Source organism: Dicentrarchus labrax, unplaced genomic scaffold, assembly GCF_905237075.1.
Source record: "Dicentrarchus labrax unplaced genomic scaffold, dlabrax2021, whole genome shotgun sequence".
Classification (NCBI taxonomy): domain Eukaryota; kingdom Metazoa; phylum Chordata; class Actinopteri; family Moronidae; genus Dicentrarchus; species Dicentrarchus labrax.
This window is the reverse complement of record NW_026136719.1, coordinates 37,426,170-37,438,414: the sequence shown is the minus strand read 5'-3', so window position 1 is coordinate 37,438,414 and position 12,245 is coordinate 37,426,170. Positions and strand designations below refer to the sequence as shown.

Genomic DNA, 12,245 nt, shown 5'->3' with positions numbered 1-12,245 from the left:
TTTAAACATGTGCTAGTGTGTGCACTCAAAACAGTTCTGTATAGGGCTGCTGTTCATCTGTCCACACTTTAACAGTTTTTACTGATGGTTTGACCCTCTTCATCAGCTGGTTGTAAATTGGTTTGGCATATGGGTTTCTGTGAAACCTTTAAAGGACCTTTGGGGAACCTAAATATTTCACAAAATACTCTCAGAAAACATTTCATTTAAAAGCCTTTAAAAGGCTCTTTTAAAGAACATTATTTAAAGGTTACATAAATAAAAAAAAAACATTCCCTGGAGGTTACCTGTTTACATGTAACAAGAGATACACACCAAAATCAAATCTGAATATGCAAATTAAAAAACTATTTTTCTTGTTTCTCATTGATGAAATGAAACAATACATCGACACAATTTCCTCGTCAAATGTTAACAAAGCTGTGTGTTGTAAAGTTACAGGTTATTTGGGGCTGGCTGTGGCCTAGGTGGTAGAGTGGGTCATCCATTAATCAGAAGGTTGGTGGTTGGCTCCCCCTGTTGCATGTCAAAGTGTGAATGGGTAAATTGAAATGTGTGTGAATTGGTAAATGTGGAATGTAGTGTAAAGTGCTTTGAGTGGTCGGAAGACTAGAAAGGCGCTATACAAGTACAGTCCAATTACCATTTTATTTCATTGTTAATGATTTACTTTGAATAAAGTTGGGGGAAAATGTTTAGAACTTTAAAAAGTAAAGTACATGAACAGATAAAAGGGAAAAGTAGGTTGCATACCAATATACCCATATATATTTAGACTGCTTTTCAGCAATCAATCTTCATTGACTTCAATAATTTCTTTATCAAAGCCATCAACCTATCTCCATCCCAACTAGGCTGATTAAAGAACCCTTTCCCTTGGCGTTGTTGTTGTCATCGCCGTCGACATCATCATCATCATTATTAATAATTTCTACTAGTATAGTTGTTGCTATTGTTATTGCTGTGCAATTCTGTCTCTGTCTCTCACCTTCTCTCTTTACCACCCATCCCCTCACCCCTCAACCCCTCACCTGTCAGTGGTCATAATGTTATGACTGATCGGTGTATAACATAAACTGTAAAAAAATAAATAAAAGAAAGAAGAACATTTAAACATTTGGGGGGTTAACAACGCTATACGGAATGTAAAGCTAAGGAATTGGAACGACAAGGACTATAATTTAAAACGGAAGAGACATAGACACAATTTATTAAAGGATGGATTATTCTTAGCTATAACATCTTTATGGATGACAAATATATTCCAAATTAATTTTAAAGCAAATTAGGGCTTACTGTTTTCCCATTTGCATTTATGTGTAAGAATATGTAGCCATAATGACATTCATGTTTACCATATTCGACACCTTCCATGTGAAATCAAAACCTGAAATAAAGTCCTGATCTTTAACCAGCTGTAAAGAGCCTGCCGAAACTGCATTGTGACTGAACAAGAAAACAAAATAAATGGATAAGGTTCAACTTCAAAATCAAACCTTTTCCTTAAGGTTTCAGCAGCTGGATTGATGATTATTGAACATAATTCTAAAATGAATGAATGTTCTTTATTATAGGTGATATTGGCCTTACATAAACAGATGTCATGGAAGCTGGAAAGAACCAGGAGCACTGCATGAAAGTTCAAAAATAAGGTTTGGTGAAAAAAAAACAGCTCTGATATAGACAACTAGGAGTAAGTGTTAACTAGATAGTAAGGTAGGAGAAATTCTTCCACAATATTGAGAGTTGCTAGTTCTCTGAAGAATTACGAATCCATTGTAATGAATCAAGTCCCTTTATTCATGCAGAATGGAGAAAAGACCACAGCTTAGATGTTCTCTTTAGACTTCCAGAATATACCTTTCAGTACATCCAAACAAAACCCATCTGGTATTCTATTAAAAGTACTGCTGTAAATCACAAATGGTCCTTTGATCTGCCCCTGTGACTGTGACCAGATTCTTATCAGTCATCCCCCTACCATAACATCACAACCCCCTTAAACAAACTGTATGCATTTACTACCCCATCTAAAACGTCTACGTCTACCACACAAGGCTTAATTTCCATAACACAAAGCACAGCGATGAGTGGAGGGGGAAATAAATGGTAAATGGACCTGTACTTGTATTGCGCCTTTCTAGTCTTCCGTCCACTCAAAGCACATGCCACATTCACCCATCGAACAGAAACCAAGGCATTCATATACATTCACACACCAATTTGGGGTTCAGTATTCAGTTCAGTATTTTGCTCAAGGATACTTCAACATGTGGCAGGAGGAGCCGGGGACAACCTTCTGATTAGGAGACAACTCACTTTGCCTCTGCGCCACAGCCACCCCTAGTAGGATGTAGTGGTGTGATCGAGCGGGTAATTACAAACAACTGTATAGTGAATGTAACAATTATGACTTTTGGAATTGAGGAGGAATGTTGGGATTATGGAGATTTGGAGTTGCAGAAAGTGGCGCTTAAAAGAAAGATTGAGAAAAAAATCAAACAGAAATGGGAGCAATTTAATTATTATAATCCATGTCATACTCTAACAACAGCATTATTTGAGGAACTAATAGGAGAAAACAGTCAATTGGAAATTTGGTGTGGAGATTTCAATGCACATAATTTATAGAGAAGTGTTCATACTATATAATGGAACAGTAATTGAAGAAATGATTGATGCAAGGAATCTTGTATATATAAATAATGGTAGAGGAGCAAGACGTGATATAAATAGAAAGAAAATGTCATGTGTTGATTTAACATTGGTTTCTGCAAATAGGGCTAGTCTTTGTGAATAGAAAATATGCAATGATAATATAAGTACTGATTTATATGTATTTTAAATATTGACTCAAGAAAATGATCATATATGGTGCTTTCAGAAGGCTCAATGGAACAAATTTAAAGAATGCTGTGGGGAGCTGGCTAGAAACATTAAAATGAATGGTAATGTGGATGAATGTGCTAGTGAAGTTACGTGTATGATATATGAAGCTGCCTCACAAAGTATACTTAAGTCAATGATAGCTGGGAATAAGATAACTGTGCCATGGTGGAATGAAGAGTGTAGCCTGGTTATTAAATTAATAAATAATGCTCTTAGAAACCCTGAGGGAATTGAGAAGGGCATTAGAAGGCAGTAGGTATTCTGCTTTGGCATCAGATCAGTTATGTTACGCCATGTTCAGGCAGTTACCAGAGTATGTATTACATGTAGTTTTGAAGCTATTCAATAAAATATGGACAGAAGGAAGACTTCCTATTAAATGGAAGATGACATTCATTTTTATCATTTGCTAAACCAGGGAAAGTTGCAGCTAATGCTAACAATTATAGACCTATAGCACTAACAGCTCATCTGTGTAAATGGATGTAAAAAAATATTGTTTATAGGTAATTGTATTTTTTAAAGAAAAAAGAGAAAGCTGTTTAATGAATACCAGAACGGATTCAGAAAAGGAAGATCTACAGCAGATGCAATGAAATTGAAAAGACAATAAACATGAAGGAAGTAATGGTAATAGATGTATTTGACATAGAGAAAGCATACAATTCAATGTGGAGAGAAGGGCTTTTAATTAAAATGAATAAGTTAGGAATAGGTGGAAGGTTGTACAACTGGGTCATAGATTTTTTTCAAGTTAAAGTACGATCAGAGATATCAGAAAATGTTGTCATCAAAAATGGGATACCACAAGGTAGAGTAATCAGTCCAATTCTTTTTAATATCATGATTCAAGATAAGTTTGAAAATATAGAAACAGATATCATATTTGAGTGGTCGGAAGACTAGAAAGGTGCTATACAAGTACAGGTCCATTTACCATTTAACATTATGTAGTAAACCTATGAAAAGGGTTAGAGTATTTAAGTATCTTGGTTTAAGGATAGATGATAAATATTCATGGAAGAGCAATATTGAAAATATAGAGACTAAGCGTAAAAACATTTTAATGAGATGTGTGGTAGCATGACAAAGAAGCATGATATACAGGGCTTCGAAGACAGATATATATATATATATATATATATATATCAATATAGAGCATTAAGATTAGGGTTAGGAGCAGTTAAAACCACACCCATTAACTCATTGCTTGTGGAATCCAGTGAACTTCCATTACAGTTAAGGAGATCTAAATTATCACTTACTTATTGGATCAGAATTCAGGGAAGAGAAACTGGAAATATGAATGGGAATATACACATTGTTCAGGTAGAGGTTTTGGATGGGATATAAACAAGAAAGTTAAAAAGTATAAACTAGACACTATTCAACACAGTCCAGCATGGTTATTTCCACAACAAAAAGTGAATCTGCAAATATTAGAAATTGGTCAGCCAGGAACTTTGATATTGGGAGATTGACTCAAGAATATTTGTCCAAAAATTATTATAACTATTTAAATATAGACTATTTACAGATGGGTCAAAACATGAAAAGAATGATCATGTAGGTGGGAATATATACTTTCCAGAATTCCATAAGAGCATTGCTAAAATAATTACAAATAGGTTATCAGCAGAAATTACAGCAATAATCATTAGTCTTCAATTGGTAGTACTGTAGCTGTACTTCAAAGTATACAGTCAGTACAAACAGTTAGAAATTATTTAATAACGAAAACATACATGATTTTATTAAACCTAAAACAACTATGTATTGATGTTCATTTTTATTGGATACCAGCGGATTACGATAGTGGTATTTTAGAAATATGTTTTGGAGGTCAGAGGTAAAATCAATAATTCAGGAGGAAATAGTGGAAACTTGGCAAAATATATGGAATAATGACATCAAGGGTAGGGACTATTATACAATTCAAAAATCAGTTAGAGTAAGAAATAGGACAAGTAAAAGCAGAAAAGAAGATATAATTCTAACAAGGTTAAGACTAGGTCATACAAGATTAAACGCTACACTATACAAACGATAAAAAAAGATAGATTCTGATAAGTGTGAAACATGTAATTTTAAAGAGAGTGTCAAACGTGCTGATGGATTGTAGAAGGTTTAATATGGAAAAGGAAAGATGGCAGTACATGGAGTATAGGAGGTCTGTTGGGGATAGGGGACAAACAAATACAGGTTCAAAGGGCCTTAATCACATGCTTAAATGAAACAGGTCTAATGTAATGTAATGTTAGAATATGGTCATGATTGTACACATTCCGATTCAGTAGGTGGCGACATTTGACGTTGGTTTGTAGCCCACCAGAAAATGAAAGAAGAAGAAGAAGAAGAAGAAGAAGAAACAGAAGCAGTAGCAGCAGCGTTAAGTAGCTACATAGACCGCTGGAAAGTTGATCTTTTGATCGACTAGTGATTTATTTTTTAATGACGAGGGCAGCACTTCGTAGCGTAACCGGAAGTGTTTTTGAAGAATATGAAGAAGAAGTAGTAGTGAAACCCACCCCGGATACCCGAGCAACTCAAGTCGCTTGTTTAACGTTACATCGGTGAAGAAAACTAGGGTGCCCTATAGTTTCTGGCTTTGTAAGAAACGGTATGTGAACGATATGTCTGTTTATATTAGAACAATGTTTGAGTTAGGTAGGTACGGTGATGTTACGGCAAAGAGTCTGTATGGCTAAAGACACTTAATACCTCCATCCCGTAACTAGCTAATTTATCACCGGATGTCCTAATTGCCATACCTGAAACTGGGGCTGTGTGGCACAAAGTGAATGCAAGTCATAAGTTATAAACTGGGACGTATCTAGATGGAACATCATCAACATGAATGGAGGCTTCACCAATCTGAAACTGAAAGACGTCTTTTGGTAACAGTAATATGGTAGCAAAAGTAAACATTAACGTTACATTCTTTACTCAAGCGGAAATACAGATTCTTGTGTTAAAATAGTATCGACTAAACTTCTTTACTAGTATAGTGGTAAGTTAGTGTAGTACAGGCTCTGAAATGTACTCAAAGTATAAAAGTAAAACGTACGTTACTCTCTTGGTTTCCCTGACATTTCGATAGGCTGTTGCTTGCAAAGCAATTACAGTAACGTTAGTCTCCATCTCGTCTGTTACGTCTTGATACGTCCTTACTTCTTTTACGTCGGTGCATGTCATACCAACACCAGAAGCGGCGTAGGGGAGACTGGGGTAAGTTGAGCCAAAGGGTAAGTTGAGCCACCCCTTGTTGCTAGGAAATGGTAAAAAACATGGATCATGTGACCGAATATTTTGGAGGAAGGCATCATTTCATGGAGTCTGTGAATGTAAGAACCACATGGGTAAAGTTAGATATTTATTTCTAAAAAAAAACATTTTCACTCTTGAAAGTCAATTTAGTCTATCATAAGTTTCATGAGAATTGTGTTTAGACCAAAATAGATGATTTTAAATTTGTTTTATACATCAATTGTGGTATCTATGAGCTACAACATGAGGTCATAAACCTAGCATAAAAGTGAACCATTTTAGCTGTGGGGACTAATAAAGTCAAAATGGTAGCTCCGGGGTAAGTTGAGCCATTTGGCCAGGGGTAAGTTGAGCCGGTGGCTACAGCCAAAATACACTCAAGTGTATCCAAAAACATATTCTGTGTATATTCCAAAAACACAGCTGTTAATGTTCTTCATTCTCATGTTAAAATGTTTTTTTCACAAAACAGCTGTTTAACAGTAATATGCAATAATAATAATAATAATAATAATAATAAAAAAAGTTATTGTAACTGTTACAAATAAATAAAATACACATAAATGTGAAGAAGTGAGTGTTATTTAGGTAGGGAGAAGGTGAGGGAGGGGTGGGCTGGAGGTGGGGAGGGAATAGGGATACGGCTCAATTTACCCTGCTTAAAATCTAATCCTATTATGCAAAAAACTTTGGTGTGTGTGCGTGTGTGTTTTTGATGATTGCAAATGATCTTTTTGATTATTAGAACTGTAGGCGAATCCATGCAGAACAAGATATCACATGTTCCTGAATGCACACAAACTTAAGTATAAATCTGTTGTTAACTTGGTTCGGTAGGAATGATTCATGGCATTTATTTCTGATTGTCATTCACATGATCAACAATGTCAAACCCTGACTATTGCATTGTCTATTATCATTCTTCCAGGGGTCCAGATCACTTCACTATGTTGATAAGCCCAGAACAGGAGGCGCTAATTGGCCGGGTGTTTGAAACCTATCTGACAGAGCATCATCATGAGCACATTCTTCAGCTTGTTGCAGATACTGATGAAGAGACCCATCACCCTGTTGTTATTAATGCCATGACATTATTTGAAGCGAATATGGAGGTAATGCCAACAGAATTTAAATCACGATCTACTGTATTCAAAATGAATAGAACTAAGTTAGTGTACTTGAGATTATATGATATGTTTAACTAAAGCCGGGTGATATGGTTAAAATCAGTATTATATTATTAGGATTATTTTTCACCTCCCGATAAATCACAATGTAGCGGACATAACACTATAGAATGCTTCAAATGTGTAATACAAAACCTTCAGTGACTTGTGAAGTAACCTTTTACTTACACTCGACTTGGCTCAGTAATTTTGTAAAATGCTAATTATCGTGTGCTTGTGGTTCTTTCTTTTTGTTCTATAAACATATGTTTCCTTTTTGTAAATACTCGTACTAAGTACTTTTTTATGTGGTAAGGTTAGTGAATCTCCACAGGAAATTGTACAATCACACAAATCTTCTGCTGTGTATATATTCTTAACTTATTATTAGGGGAGTAAATCACTGATTTTGTCATGATACAATATTATATTGATTCTTTGTACAACAATGCAATATTTGAGTCTGCAACCATATGATTTCAATTCAATTCAATTTAAGGGGCTGCGCTCCATATGAGACATGTGCCAATTAACACAGTCAATTAGGATGACCAGGATAGGTGAGTGTAAGTCTTGACACAATATGAGTAATCAGGGACAGTAGGGAGGAGAGTTAAAACGGTCAATTCCCAGCAATCTAACAGGCCATCACCCACTCTCTCCCTGCCTCCCAAATATTTAAGTTATTACGTTATCATACTACACTATACTATACCTTAGTTACTGTTCGAATGTTAAGGAAAGTGTGCACGTATCTTAAAGATGACAACACAGAGGGATGTTTACACTTTGCATTGATCATAATTGATCGATGCAATCATTAAATCAGTGTATAGATCCAAACTAAAGGATCGTTACACACCTATTATTGATGGTTTTATAATGATCAGTCAGGGCTCCTAGTGTAACTATGTAGTATAACTATATATAGTATAACTTGCCAGTTTTACTGTTAGCAGATTCCCCCCTGCCAGCCACAGAAAAAACTCAGCAAATCAGTAAATAAAAAACATTATTTGTTTAGTTCAGTAAATATTGAATATAAGCCTGATGAAGACAGCTGTTCTCTCTGCTCTTCACGACCTGCTGGTGAAAGGACAGGTGGTTAGAAACCGTGTTTGCATGGCTGTAGCCAGCTATGAGGTCATTCAGGTCTGGACCTCAGACCCCATTTCCTAATATAGCAGGCAGCAGCTTTGAATAAACAATTAGCCTACTTTGCTGCAGTCATGCTGTCTGTCATCGCCACAGACAGGAAATGGTAAATTGGACTTTACTTGTATAGCGCCTTTCTTGTCTTCCGATCACTCAAAGTGCTTTTACACTACATTCCACATTCACACAGTGACAGCAAAGCCCATCAGCTAACTCATTCATTCAGTCACATTCACACACCGATGCCTCGCAGGATTCATGACCTCCCTATTTCTAAAGTCCTATGGCCCTCGGTGTCGGGAGCATTTCTGGAACTCGTCCTAGTAATGCGTCCACTGAATGTATATCTTTGAGGTTGCCTGGCAAGAGAGAACAGGTCTCTTGAAGCCTGGCCAATATTGAACTGCCAGAATGTACAAACCAAACACTGACTTTAGGCAGGGCCTTTCACGTTTTTCAAACTTTTTATGACCACTGTAGTTCCTCCTATACACTTGGTTGAGTCATGTTGTTTCAGTTAGTTGCAATCTGCAACCTGGTCCATCAATAATTGAATCTGTGTTTGCATTAATTGCATCTATACTATCTGTGGCAGGTTGGGGACTACTTCAATGCCTATCCCAATGATGTCCTGGCTATATTTGATAAAGTGTTACAAAGAACAGCCGTGGAGTTATCAGAGAATGCCTCTCCCAAGCGCCGTGGAGGACAAAGAACAAAAGTGCACAGAATGAGACGCACTCCTCATGCCCGCATAACAGGTATAGCGCCTTTCTAGTCTTCCGACCACTCAAAGCGCTTTTACACACACACATTCATACAGCTGTGAATGATGGAGGTTACCAGATGTTGCTCAGGATTGCATTGTGAGGATTTATGATTTTTCAGACTGGCATGTACACAAACTTCCTCCTCTGTTTTCCCTTTAGTCTTTTTTGGATTAAGTATTGCATGGGCTCCCAAACATTGTCATTTCAAAACCCCCCTACAATAGATATAATTTATTATTTTCTTTGTGGTGTTTATCAACTCTCGTGTGTGCCCAGGTCTGCCAGTGTGTCCAGAGCTGACCAGAGAGACCATTCCCAGGTCCAGAGATGTAGGGCACTTTTTGTCTGTCACTGGTACTGTCATACGCACCAGTGTTACCAAGGTCAGTAAAGACAAGATACTCTTTATTTGGTAAATGGACTATACTTATAGTGCCTTTCTAGTCTTCCGACCACTCAAAGCGCTTTTACACACACACATTCACTCAGCGATGGCAAAGCCAATCAAACAGAAACTAACTCATTCATACACATTCACACACCGATGCACGGCATTGGGAGCAATTCGGGGTTCAGTATCTTGCTCAAGGATACTTTGACATGTGGCACCAGGAGCTGGGGATCGAACCAACAACCTTCTGATTGGGGGACGACCCGCTCTGCCTCTGTATTATAGGATATGATATGTTTACAGTACATATATGTACAGTGTCTCACAAAAGTGAGTACACCCCTCACATTTCTGCAAATATTTCATTATATCTTATCATGGGATAACACTGAAGAAATGACACTTTGATACAATGTAAAGTAGTCAGTGTACAGCTTGTATAATAGTGTAAATTTACTGTCCCCTCAAAATAATTCAACACACAGCCATTAATGTCTAAACTGCTGGCAACAAAAGTGAGTACACCCCTAAGTGAAAATGTCCAAATTGTGCCCAATTAGCCATTTTCCCTCCCCGGTCTCATTAGTGTTTCAAGGTCTCAGGTGTGAATGGGGAGAAGGTGTGTTAAATTTGGCGTTATCGCTCTCACTCTCTCTCATACTGTTCACTGGAAGTTCAACATGGCACCTCATGGCAAATTACTCTCTGAGGATCTGAAAAAAAGAATTGTTGCTCTACATAAACATGGCCTAGGCTATAAGAAGATTGCCAACACCCTGAAACTGAGCTGCAGCACGGTGGCCAAGACCACACAGCGGTTTAACAGGACAGGTTCCACTCAGAACATCCCTTGGCATGGTCGACCAAAGAAGTTGAGTGCTTGTGCTCAGCGTCATATCCAGAGGTTGGCTTTGGAAAATAGACGTATGAGTGCTGCCAGCATTGCTGCAGAGGCTGAAGGGGTGTCAGTGCTCAGACCATACGCCACACACTGCATCAAATTGGTCTGCATGGCTGTCGTCCCAGAAGGAAACCTCTTCTAAAGATGATGCACAAGAAAGCCCGCAAACAGTCTGCTGAAGACAGTTAGTCTAAGGACATGGATTACTGGAACCATGTCCTTGGGTCTGATGAGACCAAGATAAACTTATTTGGTTCAGATGGTGTCAAGCGTGTGTGGCGGCAACCAGGTGAGGAGTACAAAGACAAGTGTGTCTTGCCTACAGTCAAGCATGGTGGTGGGAGTGTGAATGGTCTGGGGCTGCATGAGTGCTGCCAGCACGGGGAAGCTACAGTTCATTGAGGGAACCATGAATGCCAAAATGTACTGTGACATACTGAAGCAGAGCATGATCCCCTCCCTTAGGAAACTGGGCCGCAGGGCAGTATTCCAACATGATAATGACCCCAAACACACCTCCAAGACGACCACTGCCTTGCTAAAGAAGCTGAGGGTAAAGGTGATGGACTGGCCAAGTCTCCAGACCTAAACCCTATTGAGCATCTGTGGGGCATCCTCAAACGGAAGGTGGAGGAGTGCAATGTCCACCAGCTCCGTGATATCGTCATGGAGGAGTGGAAGAGGATTCCAGTGGCAACCTGTGAAGCTCTAGTGAACTCCATGCCCAAGAGGGTTAAGGCAGTGCTGGAAAATAATGGTGGCCACACAAAATATTGACACTTAGGGCCCAATTTGGACATTTTCACTTAGGGGTGTACTCACTTTTGTTGCCAGCGGTTTTGACATTAATGGCTGTGTGTTTAGTTATTTTCAGGGGACAGTAAATTTACACTATTATAAAAGCTGTACACTGACTACTTTACATTGTATCAAAGTGTCATTTCTTCAGTGTTGTCCCATGAAAAGATATAATGAAGTATTTGCAGAAATGTGAGGGGGGTACTCACTTTTGTGAGATACTGTATATTATGTATTACATAAAGCGAATGTATAGTGTGTTTAAAATAAATAAATAATATGTGCTTAGGGAATATGTATAAGAGTCAACGACAAAAAAGGCTTCTAAAACGTTTTTAAAAGTATTTTTAAAATGTAATTTCTTTATTGATTTCTTTTTTTTTTTTTTTTTTTAACAAGATTAAATTGTTAAATAACAGTATTTCTAACTTAGCTGCCTAAAAAAATGTCGGGTCACAAAAAAAGCCACTGGATTTATTTTTATTTTTGATGGCAATGTCTGTCGGAAAAACCGGATTGTGTGTGAACCACTTCGTGTCGGAGTCGGACTGGTTTCACAACCTCTGTCAGTACAACACTGGACTGGCTGAAAGACTGTTCCTGAAAGAGGGATTCATACCAACTGTATGTGGCGAGACGGCAGAGGAAGTAACTGTAAGTATTTTCAAGAATTGATGCTTTGTTTTTCATTGTTCGTGTACCGCTAGCACATGCTAACCGTTGGTAGCTACAGGAGCCCCAGTGATGCTAACGTATATTGTTTATTAAATGTTTGTTAAATGTGTGTAAGATGAACATGAAACTTATAGGGTAAGGTTAATTTATTGAGCCAGCTGGTGCATATGACTCCATGTTCTCCCCTGCTGCTATTTCTTTTGTAGAGATTCACACGAAGTTTATGTCGTGAA

The 12,245-nt window shown here is 37.7% G+C and overlaps 1 protein-coding gene across 6 annotated transcripts in view; it reads left to right on the top strand.

Moving 5' to 3' along the window:
- Positions 1–5,231: 5,231 nt before the first annotated feature.
- Positions 5,232–12,245, top strand: part of mcm9 (minichromosome maintenance 9 homologous recombination repair factor) — a 34,305-nt gene continuing 27,291 nt past the window's right edge. For 2 of the 6 annotated variants that reach the window (XM_051378550.1, XM_051378545.1), the window contains exons 1-5: positions 5,516–6,117; positions 6,902–6,962; positions 7,085–7,268; positions 9,073–9,238; positions 9,524–9,630. In XM_051378550.1, the coding sequence (XP_051234510.1) occupies positions 6,937–6,962; positions 7,085–7,268; positions 9,073–9,238; positions 9,524–9,630 (483 nt within the window). In that variant the 5' untranslated portion in view covers positions 5,516–6,117; positions 6,902–6,936. The other 4 variants (XM_051378546.1, XM_051378547.1, XM_051378548.1 and 1 more) reach the window with 4 other exon arrangements.